General features: G+C 44.3%; 1 protein-coding gene across 4 annotated transcripts; it reads right to left on the bottom strand.

Moving 5' to 3' along the window:
• Positions 1-8800: 8800 nt before the first annotated feature.
• Positions 8801-22088, bottom strand: LOC123168506 (uncharacterized). 4 transcript variants are annotated; one of them, XM_044586389.1, is made up of 23 exons: positions 21954-22088; positions 21278-21486; positions 20917-21178; positions 20351-20576; positions 20068-20239; positions 19828-20001; positions 18879-19151; positions 18316-18579; positions 18064-18174; positions 17271-17693; positions 16501-16716; positions 15865-16143; positions 14018-14410; positions 13476-13898; positions 11434-11457; positions 11287-11348; positions 11143-11194; positions 10644-10683; positions 10237-10562; positions 10012-10143; positions 9786-9931; positions 9522-9593; positions 8801-9382 (listed from the first exon to the last, which is right to left on the bottom strand). In XM_044586389.1, exons 1-23 carry the CDS (start codon positions 21964-21966, stop codon positions 9208-9210), a joined length of 4467 nt encoding a protein of 1488 aa, XP_044442324.1. In that variant the 5' UTR covers positions 21967-22088; the 3' UTR covers positions 8801-9207. The 4 variants fall into 4 exon arrangements, 3 of the variants coding, with proteins under 3 accessions (XP_044442324.1, XP_044442326.1, XP_044442325.1); XR_006484389.1 differs by having other exon boundaries at positions 9213-9382; positions 10082-10143; XM_044586391.1 differs by lacking the exon at positions 18064-18174.

The following is a 22088-nucleotide window of genomic DNA, read 5'->3' as shown; positions in this document are numbered from 1 at the left end:
AGATGGATCGCAGATAATAAAACTCTCATAAAGTACTAATAGCACAAGGACGCTCTCTTAAACCTAATTCCAAGCCTAGATTGGATCGCGCTGGCAATCATGGAGACTAACTACGAAGACTTTTCCAGGAGAGAGGTGGCAAACCTGTCCATTATTTCATAAATCATATGAACTGGCAGTCATGTTGATTCATCTGTACTACTTGTTGTCTGCATGCGAGGTAATCTACCGGCACAGTACTTGACCAGCTTACTCTAACCTCACCGGAGCTGGTGGCTGCGGCGGCGGAAATTAGCCGAAGCACGCTGCACGCAGCTCGCCGAGTCTTCGTTTTCTTATTCACGCATGAGCAGGGGAGCAACGAACTGAAGGAAGTACATGGTAGCGAAAAAGATCGGTTGTGACCAGCTATGTCACGGATATCTAGCCGCAAGAAAAAAACACTTTCTGATTCATCTCACGGATGGAGACAAATAAATTTGCTTGACAGGAGGAACATATTGCCACTAAGTGGCAAGATTGACTGGCTCCAGCTGGTCAGCGGATCTGCCTCGAATATAGCATATAGATCCTTTGGTAACAACCTTAATTTGTTAGAAACATCACCAGGGGGAAGAGTTTCCCCACCTGAATTTTCATTGAATGAGGGCAGAGAGCAATCATTAATTAGTAGGAGAAAAAGAAACCGAGTTACTTTGTAAAGACTTGGTGAACAATTAATAAAATGGTTGTATGCATCGCCGTGATGCAGAGGTCAGGGATCATCCTCCTTTTCGCAAAAAAGCCTACGTCATGATACTTTTGCTCGGGTATTTTGAGTTTGTTTGACGACAGAGTGAGGTTCTATAGAGTGTTAATTATTACTCCCTCCGTCCCATAATATAAGAACGTTTTTGACACTAGTGTAGTGTTAAAAACGTTCTTATATTTTGGGACAGAGGGAGTACATCACTACAAGGAGCCTGTGTTGCATGATCACCGGTGAATTCATGGCATCCAAAAATTTTCAAGCCCATCCATCCGCCCCGTCCCTACCGTCGCTCCCTCAAGCAACATGAGGGAAAACCCAGCCACCGTCAGGGCCTCCCCTTCCCCATGCTCCTCCCTCGCCGCAGCCAGAGGGCGCGACCAGGCGGAGCCCGATCGGCGGGTAGCGGTGGCGTGGATCGATCGTCTCTTGTGTGGTGGACTTGGGACGTGGGTCGGGCCTGCTGGTCCGGAGTGCATTGGGCAACGTGGGGTGGAGCGTGCTCAGGGATCAACGGCGCCAACCTTCACGGCGGCCAGACGCGCGGGTGCCGCGGGCTACGGTCAGCCGGCTAGATCGTGGCTGTGGAGGCTGCTCCTCGCGGCAGTGGTGACGGCAATGTCTCTCTATCCGGCCTGGCCTTCCAACGACGCGATGGTGGATTCGTAGTACGTGATAGCTCCCCCGTCGTATAGAAGCCATCGATGCATCTGATGAAAGCAAGGGTGTCCACTCCATAGTGTGTCGCATTGGAATCATGGCCTGAAGTGTCGTATACATAGTACTCCCTCTGTCCGGAAATACTTGTCATAGATATGGATGTATATAGATGTATTTTAGTTTTATATATATCCATTTTCATTCATTTCGATGACAAGTAATTCCGGACGGAGGGAGTAGTTTCATATTAATATTTAGAAGAAGTTCCCAATAAGATTATTTTTGCATCATATGCCTTATATTTTGCTAGTCAACCCGGAAGGAGGAAGTACAAAGCATCACTAGGGAAGCCAGGCCAAACGGGGTCGCGACACCCCCTTGCAAAACTGCAAAAAGAATTTGACTACAAATATTTCTTTCCCAGCCCATCAATTGGTAATTCTCTTCTCCAACCTAGTTATTATGTATGTTGGTTTTAGAGGGGTGCCCTTATGTATGTCTCGCTGGAAGCAAGAAAGTGGGCAGCCTCGCGTCCGGGGAGCTTCACATGGCCCAGCCCAGCCGCGCGGGAAGCTCCAGCCAAGTTCTTATGTTTTTATCTTCTGTTTTCTGTTCTCCTGTTTTCTTTACTTTTTTACTTTTGTTTGTACTTCAAAATATTCTATATATATGTATTACAAAATACACTCTATAAAAACATTTGAAAAATATTTACCAAGCATTTGGAAAATGTTTAATATGTATAGAGAAAATATTTATCACGTATACAATTCTTTTTATAAAAATTTGATCTACTCAAAAAAAATATTAATCAAGCATACGAAAAAATGATGAACAAGTATTTGAAAAATATTAATCAAGCATTTGAAAAATGTTAAAGTGTTTATAAAACAATGTTGACCATGTATTAAAAAATGATGAATTTTTTATGATGTATATAAAAATGTTAATCAACCATTTGAAAAAAATGTTGAAAAAGTAATTTAAAATGTTAACCAAGCATTTAAAAAATGTTAAATGCGTATAGGGAGAGTGTTGACCATGTACTAAAGAAATGATGAATTTTTGGGATCATGTATATAAAAATGTTCATGCAGCATTTAAAAAAAATGTTGAACAAGTATTTTAAAAATCTTAATCAAGCATTTGGAAATGTTAAAAATGTATAAAAAAAATGTACACCATGTATTTAAAAATCTTAAATTTATATTGTAAGAATGTTAAATGTGTATTCAAAATATGTTGTTGGCATATAAGAAAAATGTAGAATGAAACCAAAAGAAAGAGAGAACACAAAAAATAAAACCCAAAAAGATACAAAATAATCCAAAGAAAAAATTAAAAAATAACGAAACAAATGCAAAAAAGAATGAAAAAAATGGAGAAAAAAGGAAACAAAATAAAAACAACGAAAAAGGAAGAAAAGAGAAAACTAATGAGAAGAGAGAAAAACGGAGAAAAAAAATACTGGAACAAGGAGAAGAAACAGTGGAAAACCCGGTTTGTTTTGACTTAAGAACCACCGCCCTACTTGTCCATCACAAACGCGATCCAAGCCCAGTGGTTAGTCGCACTTCCAGTCAACCAGGAGAGCTCGATTGTTGTACGAGCAGCTTCATGAACTTGATGCTTTGCTCTAGATTGATCTCTCTGTGCGAAAACTCTGCACAATTTGCAATCAATGAAAACAGATCGAATGTGTACTTACCCTCTTTTTTGCGGAAGTCTGAACTGCACCGGACTGTCTCGTGCTGATGCGCACAACCGCCAAGATGACAAGTCGACGACTGCTGGTGAGCCGAATTGTCAAAGGATGAAAGGAGCAGGATTTACTCTATTGCCATGTTGTATCATGTGAGTTGCGTCCATCTTCATGCATATTCTGCTTTTTATTTGAAAATTGCCCCCCCCCCCCCCCCCCCCCCCCCCCCCTCATTGCTTGTCAGGCTCTGCCACTCCTAAGCATTAACTGCGTATAATTGATTGGAACAAGTTTTCAAAAGTAGTTGAGCCGTGTAAGTCTGCACTTTGTAGACCTCGATCATAGACTAATTAGTTAGTCTTGACGCCATCAATGGATCGAAACCACAAACGTTTTGTTGTGGACCATCTTTTTTTTTTTAGAATGAAGGCTCGCGAAGAGCCCGGCTTTGAATTAACAAAGCTATCAACCGGCCAGGAATTACAAACAAACACCAAACCACATCAGCCCAACGATACAAGGGAGCACTCTAGGAAGCTTACAACTCAACGCAGCGCACAAGCACGAAAGGAAAATACAACCGAACCCATTGCTTGTACTAGCCGAAGACAGCAGCAAAACAGATAACAAAGGTAGCGACCGACAGAGCAGGATGAAGACCTGCTAGAACAGAGTGTGGGCATGAACTGGGCTGACTCCCAGGATGATGAAAACCAGGCGTCTTCCTCCTCTCGCGCCGCAGAGGGCCCCTTCCCTCTCGCCTTGGATCGAAAGGCATCGAACCAGCAGACCTGAGAAGCGCTCACCCTAGAGCAGAAGCGATGGCAACCTCGGGGCCAGGAGCAACCGCAGAGCACAACACCATGGACGATGGGCACACAACATCCACTATACCGCCGCTACCAAGGACACCAGTAGACTGCCGGAAAGCCACCGGGAGCAGCTGCTGAAGAAAGGCAGCAAGGACATCAAGGAAGACCGCAGAACGTCGAGGAGCAAGACCCGTCGGCCGTTGAAGAAGAGCACCGGGAGCCCACAGCCGGGGCCGTGTTGCTAATGCTGGGACGGGGAACCCCATCCCCTACCGCCGGATCGAAGGTGCCGTACCACCAGCCTTGAGGCAAACACGCCACAACCAGTGGGTACCACCCTTGAGGGGAACGGGGACAATGCCGGCCATGCAAATCCCGACGAAATCGCCGCCGCCGGACAACCAGAGCCGCCCAAAGCTCGGACCTTTGACACACCTCACCCGAACACGAGCCCTCCCCAGGCGGCACCTCCAAGGAGGAGCACGACACGAAACGTGCCGTTGCCGCCCAGTCCTAGCCGGATTTTGGGCTTTCATCCGGGAGGGGGAACGAGGGTGGAGAGGGGAGGACCTCGGCGGCACCTCCAGGGAGGAAGAACGGCGCCAAAGGCATCGCTGCCGCCGGGCCGGACAAACCAACCAAACGGTTTCCCGTGGTCCCACACCTCACCACCGAGCACACATCATCTCCAGATCCGGCGCACGAGACGCAAGCAACAGGGGACGACGGTGCAGAGGGAGTCAAGGAGGAGGGAGCCAAACCTCAGATCCGGCGAGGAGGGGAACAACTCCGCGCCGCAGCCAGCCCCCGCCGGCGGCTCACCACCCGCGTGGTCGAGCCATCCGGCCAGAAGCACCCGCAGCCGGCGCCAGCCGAGAGGACGCCGCTGCCTCGCCAAACAGGGCCGCCGCCCCAGATCCGAAGACCTCCGCCATGGACGAGGCGCCAGAGGCCTCGCCGCCACCTTCCCCGGCGTCCGCTGGCGATTTCCGGGCGAGACCCTCAGGTGGCGGCGAGGGAGAACGGGGAAAAGGGGTGGCGGCGTGGGGGGAACCCTAGTCGCCACCCGAGTCGCCCAGGACGACAACGCGGGGGCAGGTGGGGGGCAAGTGGACCATCTTTCGGAAAGGAGGATTATCCCTAGGCTCTGCATCAAGCGTTGCACACAGCCATCTATATATATCATAGTAATATCTTATGACAAACACAAGGTCAGGGGTGCGTGCTGTGCCCGGCAATCAGCTGGCTGGTCTACACTCTAAAGATTAAAATTAAGCAAGAGGATGCGTCGTGCAGATCTCTATGTTCTACGTGGCATCTGCAGGTTGACATCGATTGTTAAACTGATGTTTGAGTTGGCTGTGAAGTTCTAACCCTGATAATTCTCATATCAGGACGCCCTTCAATGAGCAAGCTAGATATTCAAACCCACAGTTGCTAAGCTGGTGGAGGACATGTTTGGTTTCAGCCTGTTTCGTGGCTTTTGGTTGGTTTGCCCCTGCGTGGGTAATAGACTCTCTTGCTCCTGCGCAAGCGATGAACAGTTGATAGGATAGATGTTGGTGTTGTCGGATATTTATCCTACAGTGGGTGTTTCGACGATGAGCACCAGCTGCAATGGGTTTTCTGATGCGTTGAACTCGCTTCCCCTTTCCCGTCTCCTTATTTCTGGTTTGGACAGTTGTATTTTCATTATTCAGTTAATAGAAAGGAGTTATGTCTGGTTCAAAAAGAATATTCAAACCCGGGACAGCGAAGGGAATGGCTCTGGTCTAATGGTACTTGGACGACAAAAACTATATATTTGAATATCCTGTTCTGCTCCTTTGGACAAACTGTAGCAAGCTGTCGATGATAAAAAAATGATTACTTATTTTGCTGTCAGGTTTAGCTAGCTGTAAACTACACAGGTAGATGGAAAATATCAAAAATGAAATTTTCCATGTCTACGGTCATCTACCAGAGAGCAATCGGTCATCTGCCAGAGAGGAATCCCTGGTACAGAGATGTTGGAATAAAACGCTAATCTAAGATATAGACGACACATTGAGGGACGATATTTGTTAATGAGATTCACTGATATGGCTACCTCCTCGGGACAATGACTACGGGTGCTTCTCCCCAACATACGCAATACCGGTCATCCGGACACCGGTACAAGCCGTCGGCTCCCCCGGGTACCTCTGCTATCAAGTTATCATGGGTTACAACGTGTGGTGCCCCTTGATATATAAGAGGTTTAGGATACGACATGTCCGATTTTACACGACTCGATGTTGGAATTAGGGTCGGACTAGGAGGAGTAGCCGATTAGGACTTGTAGTCTGCTAGGATAGCTAGCATGTAATCCTAAGTACCCCTGTAATCCTTGTAACCCAGATCTATAGAAGTGCATGCTCTAGCCAATGTAACCAAAAGATCGATCTGATGGAAGAGACTAAGCAGCACATTATAGGTCAACACTTCCGCTCCCTCAGGCCTAAATGTGGACCGAAAGTGAGCTACAATTTAATTGCGTCAGCCAGGTCTTGAACTCAAGACCTCTTGGCTCTGATACCATGTAGAAGTGCATGCTCTAACCAATGCAATCAAAAGACCGATCTTATGAAACAGGCTATGCAGCACATTATACGTCAATACTCCCCCTCATGTGTGACTCCCTCAAGCCTAAACGTGGACAGAAAGTCGGCTGCAATTTAACTGCGCTAGCTGGGTGTTGAGCTCAAGACCTTTTGCCTCCGATACCATATAGACGGAAAAGATTGCAATACAATAGACGTACCTATTGCTATCCATCGGCGCCTCGTATTGTTTCGTGTGTGTGTGAGTACCCAGCGAAATCAATCGATCAAGTACGTCTAGCTAGCTTCTACGTGAGCAAATCTCCTGTAGATCAATCAACCAGGCTGCTTGCTTGGTTAGCACGTGCGCGTCAACTCCTCAGCTAGCTCGTGTCATCTCGACGAATAAGTCTTCGTAGAGCATTTAACAAAAAACTACCACATTTTGAGAAACCTTGCCTACAAACTATCATTTTACAAAATTGTGCCGAAAACTGTTACTTTTTGACTAATCTTGACTAAAAACTATCATGTCGGCAAAATGCCTGATTCGCCTCTTCTAAACGCCTTTCTGACAGGATGGGCCCATCTGTCAGCATCAATCTTCTTCCTCCTCCTCCTCCTCCTCTCTCTCTGCCATTTCTTCGAACACCTCATATGCACTCCGCGCTTTTCTGCATTGCGACGCCCCGGCGAAGCACCTCTCCGGCACTGGTCTCCCAGTCCATGGCGTACACGAGGTGCAAAGGCGGGGGCGTCGGTCGGCAAGGCCGAGCGGGGGGTGGCGAGGCCTTGGCACGATGGCGGCCGCCATAGCCGTGGTGAGCAGGCGGCTCGGCTAGGAAGGAGGGCGGCGCAGGTGGCGGGGCTCGCCGGCCGGCGGGGCAGAACGGCGGGTGAGGTGGGCTGGGCGGAGCGGCGGGTGGCGCGGGCGGCGGACGGAGCACACGCTAGCGGCGGACGGCGCACACGCTCGCGGCGGCGGCGGCGGCTATGCGCACCGCTGCGCACGCGCACAAGCTAGCATGCAAAGCCCGCATGCTAGCACACCCGCAATGCTCCATTGGCCGGCTAGCTAGCACGCGACGCTGGCTTCGACTGATGGCGCGGTGGCGTTGCTCGCCGGCCGGCGGTGGGGCGGGCGCAGCGCGTGGCTCGCGTGCATCTCCCGCACGGCACGGCCTGGGAGTTTGACCACTGTGCCATGTCAGCGCCTACGTGTGGGTCAGCCCTGTCATAATCATGTTTAATTTCAGCAAACTACTATGAGGCAGAAATTAGTGTTTCAGGGAAAAAATTAGTCAAAAAGTGATAGTTTTTGGCACAAATTTATAAAATAGTACTCCCTTCGTCTCATAATGTAAAACGTTTTTTGACACTAGTGTAGTGGCATAAAACGTCTTACATTATGAGATGGAGGGAGTAGTTTATAGGCACTGTTTCACGAAATGTGGTAGTTTTTTGTTAAATACTCGTCTTCGTACGTACAGTCTACGTACAGCCGGAAAGTAGTGCTCCGGTTCGACAACTGTGTGATAGCTCTTAACGGAAAGTAATCGTTTACGAGCACGTATGAAGTTTGGGCCACCATCATACCTAATCACATCAATTATAATTTCAAGTCCACATAACCTTTTGCGTACATAATATTCGACGCAAATATAACAAGAGATGCATATTTCCCTCAAGAATAAAGAACCCAGAGAAGCCAATTTCAAAGATGAAAGCAACATAAAGAAAAGGACGGGTGAAACCATCGCAACTCTCATCACAGCCAATGGTGCAACTGCGGAACGGGCCGAGGGACCAAGCGGACCTAGGACGAACCCCGATTGTCCTCACTGAATGTGCAATATTCTCTCAAATAGCTTTTTATGTTTAGAATACCATTTGCTGGAATAGCTGCTACTCTTGCATCAATTTCAAAGTGTTTCCAATTGTTTTGGACCTTGCATCAGGTCTGGAGGATGTGCGGTGTCGTTGCGTGTGACCTGCAAAGATCTCAGTAGAACCTTAGAACACCAGTGCTTGGTTCATCAGCCCCCATACGGAGGATGAGAGGTCGAAGAACTTTAAAACTCCAAAAATGGAAGAGTAGTAGCCATTTAGTCGAGTAATGGCGAGTGATCGAACTTGCGAAAGTCCAATACCTTCTGGTCTAGTTGCATATGTTGCACTGTGGAATTGAATGGGACTGACGACTGACCTTGTTAGAAAACCATACTGCCCATTCAGAATGATCTATTACAGTGATAAAATTATCATCTCTGGACTTTGATGTAATAATAATATCATCCACTGTGTGATGCACTGCAAATTACAGTAATATACATCGTTACGATAGTCCAAAGAAATCAATGAAACTAATAATTTACACATTATACATTGGACTGTCGACTGTCGAGCAGCAGAGAGCAACTCTCAAGCAACAACACCACCTAGCCAGATCATTTTTCTGCTCTCAAGCTCTAACTACTCCCTGCAGCTTAGTCGTGCGTACCAAGAGTTAATCTTGGCGATAGAGTTGCCTTGTTGCGCTCCAAGCACTCAACCATCCAAATCTTCAGATCTCAGAATACCTGAGAATATCAGGTGCTATGGGAGGGAGCATTCTCCCATGCTCCAGGAGCTTATGACCCGTTGGATCTGAGGTCCAATGGTAATCTCAGGTGGTCCCACAAATTTGCAAAAAGACTGTCAGAAGTCCCGTACATCATGTTGGTGTCAGCATTTTTTAGCTTTTTCTTTCTTTCTTGCATGCATGCTCTCCACGTTTGTATCCAACAGGATTTCCCAATCTGCTGCTGATACAGACTCCTCACTCTTGCCCTCGCCACCACCATGTTCTTCATCGCCAATTTCAATCACTGATAGTGCATCGTTATGTGCAACCGCGACCCTAGCAGATAAAGGAGCATGCGCTTTAGTACTTGTCCGGCATCAGAGGGAACAAGAACATGGATATAGCTAGGCAGGCAGTATGTGATGATGATCTGTAGGCAGTAGAAATAATAACAAGAACAGCAAATGCTAGTTACCTTCGCGACCCTGCCAAACATGCCAGACCTTCGACCCTTTCACGGCCATGAATGTTCAGTACCCTCTTGAGCCTGGGGAATATGAAGCACTCACTAATTTACCATAAATGTTAACCAAATCACAAGGGAAACATGTTTGGTATGTGAGAGCTTGCCAAATAGTTGTCTATCGTAACATTTTGTAATACACAATCTATGATAGTATTAGTTGTAATGAGATGTAGGGCATGTGCTTGTTTCGTAAGGGCATACTTTGGTAATTACCTGAAATTAACGGAGCACCACAAATAAACATGACCGTCTTCTGTACCTGCTATTAGAACGGGAAGATTGGGATGGGAGACGACGGAAAGAACTGCGGATCTATGCGGTAGTGTACGAGCACACTCATTCTTCTGCATGTCCCATATCTTTATTTGAAAAACAAGGCATGCATATTAGAACGCTATGTGTGTATTGTATTAATCTACATCTCAAAGAAATAGCAGACTTTGGCGGTCTTGTCCAAAGAGCCAGTAACCAAATACTTCCGACTGTCACATGTGAAGAAATCTAGGCACCTCACGTTATGCGAATGCCCAGACAGACTATACTTGTATTTGGTAGAATCAAGACTCCAAACCTGAACACCAATCATAAGAGCCTTCAATCAAGGTATAGTAGAAAAGGAAACGTACTCCATCTTAGAAAGAATGAAGAGAGAGAGAAAGTAAACCTGTATTGTGTGATCCTTCAAACTATCAGTAAAACTAACAAAACTGTTGGGGTCCTCTGAGTTAAATGTGACTCCACAAACATAGCCCCAGTGTTCTTCAAATGTTCGTATGCACTTCCAGTCCCAGTCCCAAAGCCTTATTCGTGCACGAGATCCTGACAGCACATACGGCTGGGTCGGATGAATGGCTAGCGAACGAACACCAAGATTGTGAGCTTTGAAACTCGTGATTTTTTCCATTTTATTTTCATACTCGTACACATGAACAAAACCATCACTTGACCCAGCCAGAAACCATCTCTTTCGAGTAATGAATTTAACACAAACTGCAGTGAGAATGATCAACTAATTAGCATATCAGTGCACCGCAGGAGACACATGTGTTAACAAATAAGTCTGAAGGATACCTATTTGCGAGCTTGAGGCTTCAACCGAACCTACCGATTCCTGTTGATATATAAAATACAAATAAGCCATTTGTTAGTCTAAGGTGAATAAAAGAAGAGAAAAGAATGGTATATTTGCCAATACAAATTTGGGCTTTTTGTGAAGACCCTTTACATTTACCCAGGGTATTGAAATACTACCACGAGAAAAGAGATATATGGTGTAACGGTTTTTCTGGCTTTTGGTGAGAACTTTAATAATATGTTATGTTATGGCTTTCCCCACAAAATAAGGAAAAATGTTACGGCTCCTGTCGACCATCACCAAATTTAGGCAATGGTATTTGGTAATCTCTGTCCTGCGTATTCGAGAAAAAAAATCGGTATTTGGCAATCAACAGATGTTCATATGTACTAACTGCTGCATGTATCTTTTCGATGGAGATGCCAGGAGGCAATAAAACTCTTCTGTCATCTATAAAAGAAAACTACTAACTGATCACATAATACAGTAACATACCTGTAGGCCATAATTCTGCATGTGAACATACCCAAATGAACCTGTTACAATTCTGTATGAGAAGAAGATGAGAACGCATCCAATGCACTAACTTGAAAAATGAGGTTTAAACATTCAAATGCCCATATTATGATATGCACTCACAATGGTTCTGTCTGATTTGCATCCATGGAATGGAGCGAATCTGTATCCTCCACCGATATGATCTGACCAAATGAAGTTCTTGTCAGCACTACAGGAACCACCTTCAAAATGGATCTAGGGATGAGAAGTAAAAAAAAACCAACATACCTTTATTAGAGGGAGGGTTGCGTGCTGCATCATCAATGCATGAAAAAGAAGAGAAACAAAAGGAAGCATCAGTACAGTACAACTCATCAATGAAGGAGCATTATTCTAATGTCACAATGCAATTGGACCCATAAATGGATTTTGCTGGGATCTCTGCCCTGACCATTTTGAGTCATCTATGTGATATAATGTAACTAAGGACTTCTCTCAGTTAGCATGGCACAATTTGAAATAGTATGAGTCACTTCTGGTACAACAAGAATTGGTTATGTTATTTTGTTGTTGTAAAAGATTTATTCAAGAAGGACTTCAATATTTCAAGAAATTATATTTTTTATTACAAACTTCCCAGACCATTTTTTTTCATGGGCTCACGGCTCAGTAATTATTGCCCAGCCATTTAATCATAACCTATCCTTCACGTATGCATGCTATATATGTTCCATACGTACTGCTGAAACATTCCGTTTCAGTAGGTAAAACAGAATGTTTTTTTTTGGAACGAAGGCTCAAGGGGGAGCCCGGCTTTGAATTAACAAAGCCATCAACCGGCCAGGAATACAACCAAAGCAATACAAACTCGAACAAACAAAAAAAACAAGAACACGGCAAGATACAAGGGTGCTGGTAGGCAGCTCTCAAAACCTCACTCACTACAGCTAGTAAGATAGCACAAGATAAGCACAAGCTGAAGCACGCGAGGCCCTCATCCACACAAGAATCACCAGGGAAGAAGAAATGGGGCTCTGGGAAGCGCCCGCTGTCGAGGATAGGCTATGTCGGCACCAAACAACCAAGGCCCTGGAACAACATCTTCATCCATTCCCACTGTCGAAGGAGGCCCCTGCCTCCTCGCCTGGCTCGAAAGGCGCCGAACCGTCGACATATGGGGTTGCTCACCCTAGAACATGGACGGAAGGATGCAACCAGAAGGAGTAGGAACAGAGCACACCCTACATGACTAAGAAACTTCACCAGAGACACCGCATCACCGCTGCCCACTGACGACCTCTGGAGAGGAGAAAGATGCCGGTCCGACAACAACAGGGTGTCCAGGGAGGAAGGAGCAACGATGCTGCCGGCTTCGCCACTGGGGCCACACTGTCACCGCCGCCCGACAACCACCACGCCGCAGTGCCCATAGTCCAAAAAGCATCCAAGGCGACGACTTCACGAAGCAAACGGCGCCAGGAGCACCGTCGCCGCCCAACAAAGTTCGGGTTTTCACCCGGGATGCTAAGGGAAGGGGAGGGTGGAGCAAAAGACCTGAATGGCGCCTCCAAGAAGGGGAACGGCGTCCATGGACGTCGCCGCCATGGATTTCTCCCGGTCAAGGCTCCACACCACCAACACCGCATCCAGCTCCAGGCACCGGAGAACCAAGTCGACCCGGTCCAGATCTGACGCGGTGGAGCACGCAGGGCAGCAGAAGGGGAAAGGGGCGGCCAGATCTGGAGCCGCAAGAGGCCAGAAGCCCCACCGCCGGCGCCGCGGATCTCGTCCGTCGGAGAGCTTGCTGCCCGCGCAGCCAAGCCCACCGGACCACACCCGCGCCACCACCAGCCAAGGAGACGGTGGCGCCTCACCGAACGAGGCCGCCGCCCCGGATACCGACACCCCCCGCTGGAGAAACGGAGCAGCAGAGGCCCCGCCGCCACCTTCCTTGGCCACGCCCCGGGCATGCCCGGCGGATGCCTCTGGCGGCGGTGAGGAGGGAGGGGAGGAAGGGGGGAGGCGGCGGGGGCTAGGGTTGTCGCCCTCGAGCCGCCCGAGAGGGGCGACGCGAGGGGGGCGTAAAACAGAATGTAAGAGACCATGTTCTGTAGCATCCTAAATACCGATCAGTTTTGGTAGTCTGGCGACTGGCAGCATAGATGAGGCGATAAGACATAGACTCACAGCAGTAAAAATTCCAACCTTTCTAGTGCATTACATCACATGGTATGCACAGTTTCAGCCAAACAAGGTTGAACACCCCTAGTAATCCATACTTCACTTATCCCAACTGAGCAGAAAATAAGTGTTTACTTGAAAAAACTGACCTCGAATGTCGTCTCTCCTTGTGAGGCACAAACAGCTTTCAATGACACCTTGTGCACCGTATTCCCTAACTCGTTGACGTCCTTAAAACGTTCTTTGCAAATGTATTTGGCATCACTACATAATGAATCATCACCAATTGTACTGCTCTGCAGGATTAAATCTATGGTTCTTTCTTCTGGTAGGTTTTTGTGTTTATTGATTGTCACAACGAGAGTGTAAGTGGACCTCGGGGCAACAATTCCATACAAGGGCAGACATAAGAAAGATGACTTGTTATCGCTCTTCTCCTTGAGCACAAATACCAAATTTTCAACTGTGTTGTTTGTTAGTTCGAGTGAGCATGGGATCAACTTGTTGGGTTGGAAGCTAAAGTGGAGCTCAAGTGGGCAGACGTCAAGAATGGTGCTGGAGCCTGGGATTACCTGTAAGAAAAGAGATCATGTAGTTGCCCATTCTGACATTCGACTTGCTTAATTTGCTGCCATATTGTTACTGTTATTGCAACGTTATTTAGAACAGACAAGTCTTATTAGCATCTCACCTCAGTCTCAGTGGTTGTGTCATGTGCCGAGTGTGTCTCATTAGAATCCTTTGCCCCCTCTGGATAATTTCCATTGCCTATGTTTGATTCACACAAAATCACCGGGGCAACCGGCGACGATGGTGCTTGATGCCGCTGCACCTGCTGGTTGTTGGGCAGAGGACATACCCTGACCCACCGCCGGAGACCCGGGGCGCCCACCACCCCTGCTTGCCCCCATTGTAGGTCTGACAAAACCTCATCGGACGTCACCTCACCCACCAATTTACCATCTGTCTTGTTGATGAACAGGTCTTCAGTCACACTATGGGGTGCGAGATCCTTGCTCGCAGTACTTACAACCAACTTGTTTGTGCACTGCCTATCCAATGGAAACTCTTCACAGGCTTCCACCTATATACAAAAAAAAACATAAATGGAGAGACTTTAAATAAAATCACTTAATTAAATTTATTCTTGTTGATTTCACATTTCATGAATCTTGATCTTTTCATTAAGAAAAAGCATATAAGACAGTTTGATCTACATGCACCACGACTGCTATAGTGTATTAAGTTTGTATTTAAAATATTTTCAATTATATAGAACTTGTGTGGTTAACATCGGATGAAGTTCCTATTCATGCATGTTTAATTCTTGAGGTAATTGCTTTTCCTTACAAGTAACTTACTTGATTTTTCTTCAACTGCAAGTTGATTTGTTTTTTTTAAATTATAAGAAAAATGGATATGCTTGTATACACTACACCCGCACACACGCACAAACACCCTAAACATACCAAGAACTGAGGGAAACTAGGATACATTATGAATGACACAAATTGCAGAAGGTGCATAGAATAAAATGGAATACCTTTACAAGTTAGTATTTTTATTTGATAAAAGTATATTTTTCATCCCTCAAGTTTGCCAAAATTCTACATTGGGCTCGTCAAGAATTTTCGCGCGACAATCGGTCCCTCAAGTCTCAAAACCAGGCAAGTTTTGCCCAAAATCAGATTTGAGTAGAAAATTGGACATGTGGAAGCGGTTTTCTCTCTCTTCCATAATGACATGATGAGGCTGCCCCCGCCCACCGCCGCCACCTTGTCGGCGAAGCCGTTGGGGATCTTCAATGTCTCCAACACTCTCACGGCCCACGGGAATAGCACCGCTATTATAATGGCCCTCGACCACCTCGGACATCTACATCGGCCTCAGCACAACAATTCTGCAAAAGGAGACACGGGCGATGGAGCCGAACGACATGCATCCATGAAATGAACTCCACATGCATAACGACGGGTTCTTGTCGATGTAGTACACAGAGGGGGAGGTGAGGGTGACACAGTGAGTTCGCGCCAGTTGGAGCCTCGTCAGCGTCGTCGAGGGGAGGGGATGGGCGGCGGCTCTCTCCTCTGTCACCGGCAGTGTTGCATATCAAAGGGAGGGGCTGTGATGCGGCCCTCTCTAGGTTCGTCGGCGCCGACCAGCATGGCCACCTGCGCAGACAAATCTGAGGCGTGCTGGTGTCGGCTCACCACCACGGCGGATCTGCCACTGGCGAAAGGAGCGCGGCCAGCGGCACAAATGGATGGTTTGGTGGGGGTATGGTGCCGGCGGTGGCGCATGTAGGCGATCGGTTTTCCTCAGCTGTAGGCGCAGGTATGTGGTGCAGCAGGAGGAGAGAGAAAATCAGGGACACGTGGCCGGTTTTGCTCCCTAATTTGGTTATGGAATAATTGTGCCGGTTTTGAGACTTGAGGAGCCAAATGTAGCTCAAAAAATGTTGAGGGACCAGATATCGACCTTCAGTAAACTTGAGAGACGAAAATATACTTTTCCCTATTAAATAATTAGTGATCTCACCTCAGCTGTTGTGTCACTAGCTAGTTGTGGCTCACTGGTGGCCTTCACTTCCTCTTGATAATTCTGACTGACTGTGCTCGATTCCAATAAATGCGTCCTTGAACAAGTTTTCCGTGACAGTTGGGATGAAGTCTCATCCACCACTTTGCCATCTATCTCGTTCTTGAACAAGTCTTCCGTGACACTCGGCATTGTTAGATCCTTGCATTTAGTAGTGTTTAGTACCAGCAACTTGTCCGTGTACTGCATATCCGACGGCAACTCTTCAGGGGCTTCCATCTACACACACACACACATGTACGTAGACAACTGATGAGACTTGTCAACAAACCAAATGAAGTTTCGCCGGGTAAAGTTTCTTCGTGATGATTTGATACATGGAAAAAATTAAAAAAAAAAAGGAAAAGAGCATACATAAGTCACGCTCCAATCCACATACAGTAGGACTTGGTATAATTTAAAAAGGAAAAGAGCTCATGTAGTTGTGCATTCCAACATATGAATTGCTTAAGTTGCTGCCATATTGTAAATGTTACTTGAACAATTATTCAGTACACACAAGTTCAATTTGTGCTGGCTGCTGGTAATCAATTGGACATAGCTTTGCAAGACAGTATTCTTAGTTAGCGATCTCACCTCAATCTCAGTGGTTATGTCATGTGCTGATTGTGCCCCCTCTAGACAATTTTGATTGTGTATGCTTGACTCCCACAAGTGTGTTGGTGACAAACCCCTATCAGATTTCACCTCATCCACCAATTCACTATGGGGTGCAAGATCGTTGCTCAAAGTATTTACAACCAACTTGTCCGTGCACTGCATATCCAATGGCAACTCTTCACAGGCTTCCACCTATATACAAGTACATACAAATGGAAAGACTTTCAACAACAAAATTACTAATAACATAATTAAGTTAATTCTTTAAGTTGCATGAATCTTCATCTTTTCATTAAGGAAAAGAAGCACAAGACAGTTTGATCTACATGCACTGGTGTAACATGTTTATATTTAAGATATTCTTAATTTGACACGGCTCGGGCGAATAACATAATACATATCTATTGGTTTTTTCATTCAAATGTTATAGAAATGTTCTAAGATCTCTTTTATTTTGGCCAATATGAATTTGACTCCTCAATAACAGAAACACTTGACAGTTTTCCTAATTCTCAGTTTTCTGAATTTTTCATAAATCTCTGTCACATAGAATTGCACATCATTAATCCTAAAAATTTCTCATAGTCAAATATATGTGATCTTAGCAAAATGTTAGTGTAATTTGTAGGCTATAGGTTATAAGTGGAGTGAGGTGCAGATGAAAATGGTTGAAATGGACGATCCCATATGCTTCACTTGTATCTCTAAGTTGATAGAATATGTTTTGCTTACTGGAACAAACTCACCTCACAAGACATCTTCCCCTTCTGAGAATAAATAGCTTTCAAGGGGACCGTATGCACCACTTTCTCAACCTTTTTAGCTTTCTCAAAATAATTGTCCCACTCATGTCCTCTTTTATAAGGCGTGATATACTCATTACTTATAACAGTCTGCAGTATTAAATCAACCTCTCTTTCTGTTGGCAAGCTTCCCCTTTTATCAGTTGTCACAACAAGAGTGTAAGTTGACCTCGGGGGCACAATGCCATATAGTGGCAGCTTCAGAAAGCACATCCAGTTATATCTCTTCTCCATAAGCCTAAACACCACTTGATTATTATTTCTGTTAGTTAGATGCAGTGAACATGTGACCAACTTGTTGGGTTCGACGGGGAAGTTGAGCTCGGGTGGGTGGACATCGAGAAGTTTGCTACAGATTGCAATTATCTGCAATAGAACTTGTGTGGTTAATATCCAAAGAAGTTACTATCCATACATGATTAATTCTTGAGGTAATTGCTCTTCCTCACAAGTAATTTACTTATAAATTACAGGTTGATTATTTAATGATTATTACAAGAAAAATGAATATGTGTGCACACACCACAAGAGATTTGGCTTTCGGATTTTGTTTTTTGCCGGCCCTCACCAAAATGTGCAAATATCGCCCATCTCGAAAAATTTCGGTCAAATCTCGGATGAAAAGCAAAGAACAAAATTTGAATTTTTGGACGAAATGCGACAATGCAACCTAAATTTGAATATTTAACCTAATTTCCTGAAATTCAGAAGGTTTTGTCGCAGTAAATATTCTTACCGGCCCTGAACGAAATGGGTGTGTTTCGCCTGAAATTTGAAAATTTCGGGCGAAATCCAAACTTTGCACACCACAACCACCGCGCACGCACAAACACGTGGGTAGACCACCCTAAACATACCAAAAATTGATGGAAACAAGGATACATCCATGAATACCACAACTTGCTAGATGCACAAATAACTGAGGGTGCCTAGAATCAAGTAGAATACCCTTTGCAAGTTAGTATTCTTAAATAATTAGTGATCTCACCTTAGGTGTTGTACCACTAGCTACTTGTGGCTTGCTAGATTCCTTCTCTTCTTCTTGATAATTCTGATTGTTTGTACTCAACTCCAATAAAGGCGCTGGTGAAAAACCCTCACAAGTAGTCTCATCCACCACTTTGCCATCTATCCTGTAGTTGAACATATCTTCTGTGACACTCAGGGGTGTGAGATCTTTGCATGCAGTGTTTTGTACCAGCAGCTTGTCCGTGTACAGCGTATTGGATGTCAACTCTTCATGGGCCTCCATCTACACACAACCATGCACACAGGCACAACTGATAAGACTTGTCAACAAACAAAATGAAGGCTCACCGGGCAAAGTTTCTTCTTGATGATTTCATACATGGTTTTTTTAAAGGAAAAGAAGCATAAGTCAGTCGGATCCACATACAGTGGGACTAGTATAATGTAAACTATATTTAGAAGAACCAACTTAATCATAATGTTTATTAATTATCCGGCACTCAACTATAACCAAAGATCATTTGGGGTGACCCCTACTCAAATAGACATATCTTTGCAAGTTAGTATTTTTAGTTAGCTCACCTCATTGGTTTTCTCATTTGCTTGTTCTGGCGTACTAGACTCCTTCACTGCCTGTTTGTGATTCTGAGTGCATGTGCTTGACTCTGACAAGGGTGTTGTCGGTGACCAACCCTCCTGTTGTTTTTTCACGTCCCCCACTTTACCATCAGTCTCTTTGCCGAACATGTCTTCACTGTTACTGTGTGGTATCAGTTCCTTGCTTATAGTAGTGTGTAGAACCAGCAACCTGTCCTTGCACTGCATTTCAAAAGGCAACTCTTCGCGGGCTTCCATCTATGCTGACAGAAGTAGTTAGACTTACAATAATAAAATTAAGAATCACATGTGTAAGTTCTTGCTGATTTGATATTCATAAATCTAGGACACATTTATAAAAATGAAGAAAAGAAAGAATAGGAAACATAAGTCAATTTATGTGGGTATACAAGGACCGTTGTAGTGCAAATTATCTCTATTATTAAAGGCAAGCTGGTGTTAGTACATCACCAAATGTTGTTGCATCCCCCCTCCCCCTTGTTAGGAATAATCTAAACCAAATCGGTGTTTTCCTTTACTTGTCCTACTGGAGACCATGTTCTACATTAACTCAATCAAATCTTACCAAAATCATGTCCTGCATTAACTCAATCAAATAAAATAAAATCTTACCAAAACCTCAATTAAATCAAAATTTCCTTGCCTTCCCCTACCCATACCCAACCAAATCAGATCTTACCAAACCTCAACTAAACCAAAACTTTTTTGTCTTTCCCTACCCACTCTCAAATCAAATAAAATCTTAATAAAATCTTGAATATGATGGATGTAACGTATATGTTGAACACAATTGGTGTTTAACCACTAGAATATGTATTGCCTCCGTTGCAACACACGGTCAATTAGCTAGTTCATCTAATAGCTAGCTTTCATAATAATTAAGTTAGCACATCATATGCAATGCTGACCATACCTGGTCAGCTGCATTGAGCACTTGGACTATATCCTTTGCTGTAGGTCTTTTCTCCATAACAGGGTCCACACATGCTAGGGCTATAACGATGCATAGTTCTACTTGTTGGCTATATTTTTCCATTGATATATACTTCGATGCGGATTTGAATTTCTTTCTCCAACTTGTAAGTACCTACAAGTTTGCAACGGTGAGCTAAAATGATGATATAGATGCAAAGGTTAGAATAGTTCATCTTACTTTCTCTACGAAATGCTGACAAGATGTAGCAGTACTGTGGGGACTGTCTTGCTGGAAAAGTGGATAGTCTCTACGGCCTGTGATAATCTCTATAACTATGACACCCAGACTGAAGATATCTGCCTTGCTTGAGACTACACCTTGAAGTAAGTATTCTGGTGCCATATATCCACTGCAACATAATTAAAAGTAAGAAGCACTGGGCACTGCAAATGTAAATAAAGAAATGCGAACTACATGAAGAAAATAAGAACTACAGAGGTGTAAGAGCAATAGGGGTCACCGTGTTCCTGCAGGTTTAGCAGTGACAATTCGTGTTTGCTGCTCACCAAAGATCCTCGACAAACCGAAATCTGTGATTTTCGGCATCATCATAGAGTCCATCAATATATTTTCAGGCTTAAGATCCAGATGAACGATACGGCATTTGTCATGAAGGAACTGCAGACCGCTGCAAATTCCCTTGATTAGCTTGTATCTGATATTCCATTCAAGGCCCGAAGATTCATCTGCATAAATTGATAACAAAATGTTAGGTAGAAGAGAGAAAATTCTATACACATTCAGTGATTACACTTTTGGTACTATTCAACTTTGTTTTTGTGACATTATTGTTTTCTAACAATCATTTTCTCATATGCATTTATTTTATTTGCCATTTATAATAGTCATCCTTTTCTGCGACTGTGGTAAATGATATGTAGGATAGTTTCTATTGACACGGTGATATGTAGTTATCCATTTAGACTAGTCGTAGCTGATCAAATATAGCTTGAATGATGTTTTGAGTAAACTTAACAACAGAAAAAATAAAATATATAAACTATGTATAATGTTTTGTAATCATACCGGAAATATACTTGTCAAGGCTTTTGTTGCATACATACTCGAAGCAGAGCAACCTTTTTGGTATTTCAGCCCAAATAAAGTTCCCATTAGGTTGTTTCATCAATTCGAAAGTTGATTCAGCACAGTAACCAATAAATTGTACAATATTTTGGTGCCTGGTCTCCATAAGATAAGTGACTTCATTCTGGAACGTTTTATCGTCGAGTAGATGTATTTCAAAAAGCTTCTTCACGGCAATGATTTTCCCACTCTGAAGAACTCCCTGTGGTTTAAGTTACACCTCTTGTCATACTATGTACATGTATCTTTCATTAATTACCATTACTAACAATTGAAAATTTGGGTAAAGAAAATGGAATACCTTGTAAACCACTCCATACCCACCTCTGCCAAGTTCTGATTCAGTGGAAAAATTACATGTGATGGCTTTCAAAAATTCTAGACGAAGACACATCGGTGTTCCATTTGAATCTTGTAGCTTCTTCTCCAGTTCATCACGTAAGTCACACATCGGTGTTCCATTTGAATCTTGTAGCTTCTTCTCCGGTTCATCATGTGAGTTAGCCATTTCTGATCACACAAACGCTGTTTTAGAAAGAAAGAACAACTACAGACCTTTTAGATTGATACTATGATGTGAGTTATCTACATGTCATTGTCAGCCACTCAATCATCTCGTCTTCATGTTAACTTTGATTCTTCCTCCATTGCAAAATAAGTGTCGTGGTTTTAGTTCAAATTTGAACTAAAATCACGACATTTATATTGGAACGGAGGGAGTATTTACTATAATAAGTGTAGTCATCTACAGCGGGAACCGTGTTAGTTCTGATAAAACATCGAATCAATGTGACCATGTAATAATCCTTAGTCATGATCCGTTCGAAAATAAGCTAGCTACTTGTTGTGCATTTGTTTTGATTAATACCAAATATAAAAATCATACTTCATATACTTCTCGGTTCTGAACGCACAAAGTTAGAACTTAATCAAAAGGAGGCATACAAACTGTAACAGTGAAGAGCTGGAGCACTAACCTGGACAATTCATAGTGATGCACTTGCGAGCTCCTCAGAAAAGATGTATTGCCCAAGTAGAAGACTGAAGCGCATGAAGACCATCAGACTGTCGATCCGCCTTTAAAGGCTTCCAAATTTAGATCTAGACCAAAC

Source organism: Triticum aestivum, chromosome 7D, assembly GCF_018294505.1.
Source record: "Triticum aestivum cultivar Chinese Spring chromosome 7D, IWGSC CS RefSeq v2.1, whole genome shotgun sequence".
NCBI lineage: Eukaryota > Viridiplantae > Streptophyta > Magnoliopsida > Poales > Poaceae > Triticum > Triticum aestivum.
This window is presented reverse-complemented; position numbering and strand designations above follow the sequence as displayed.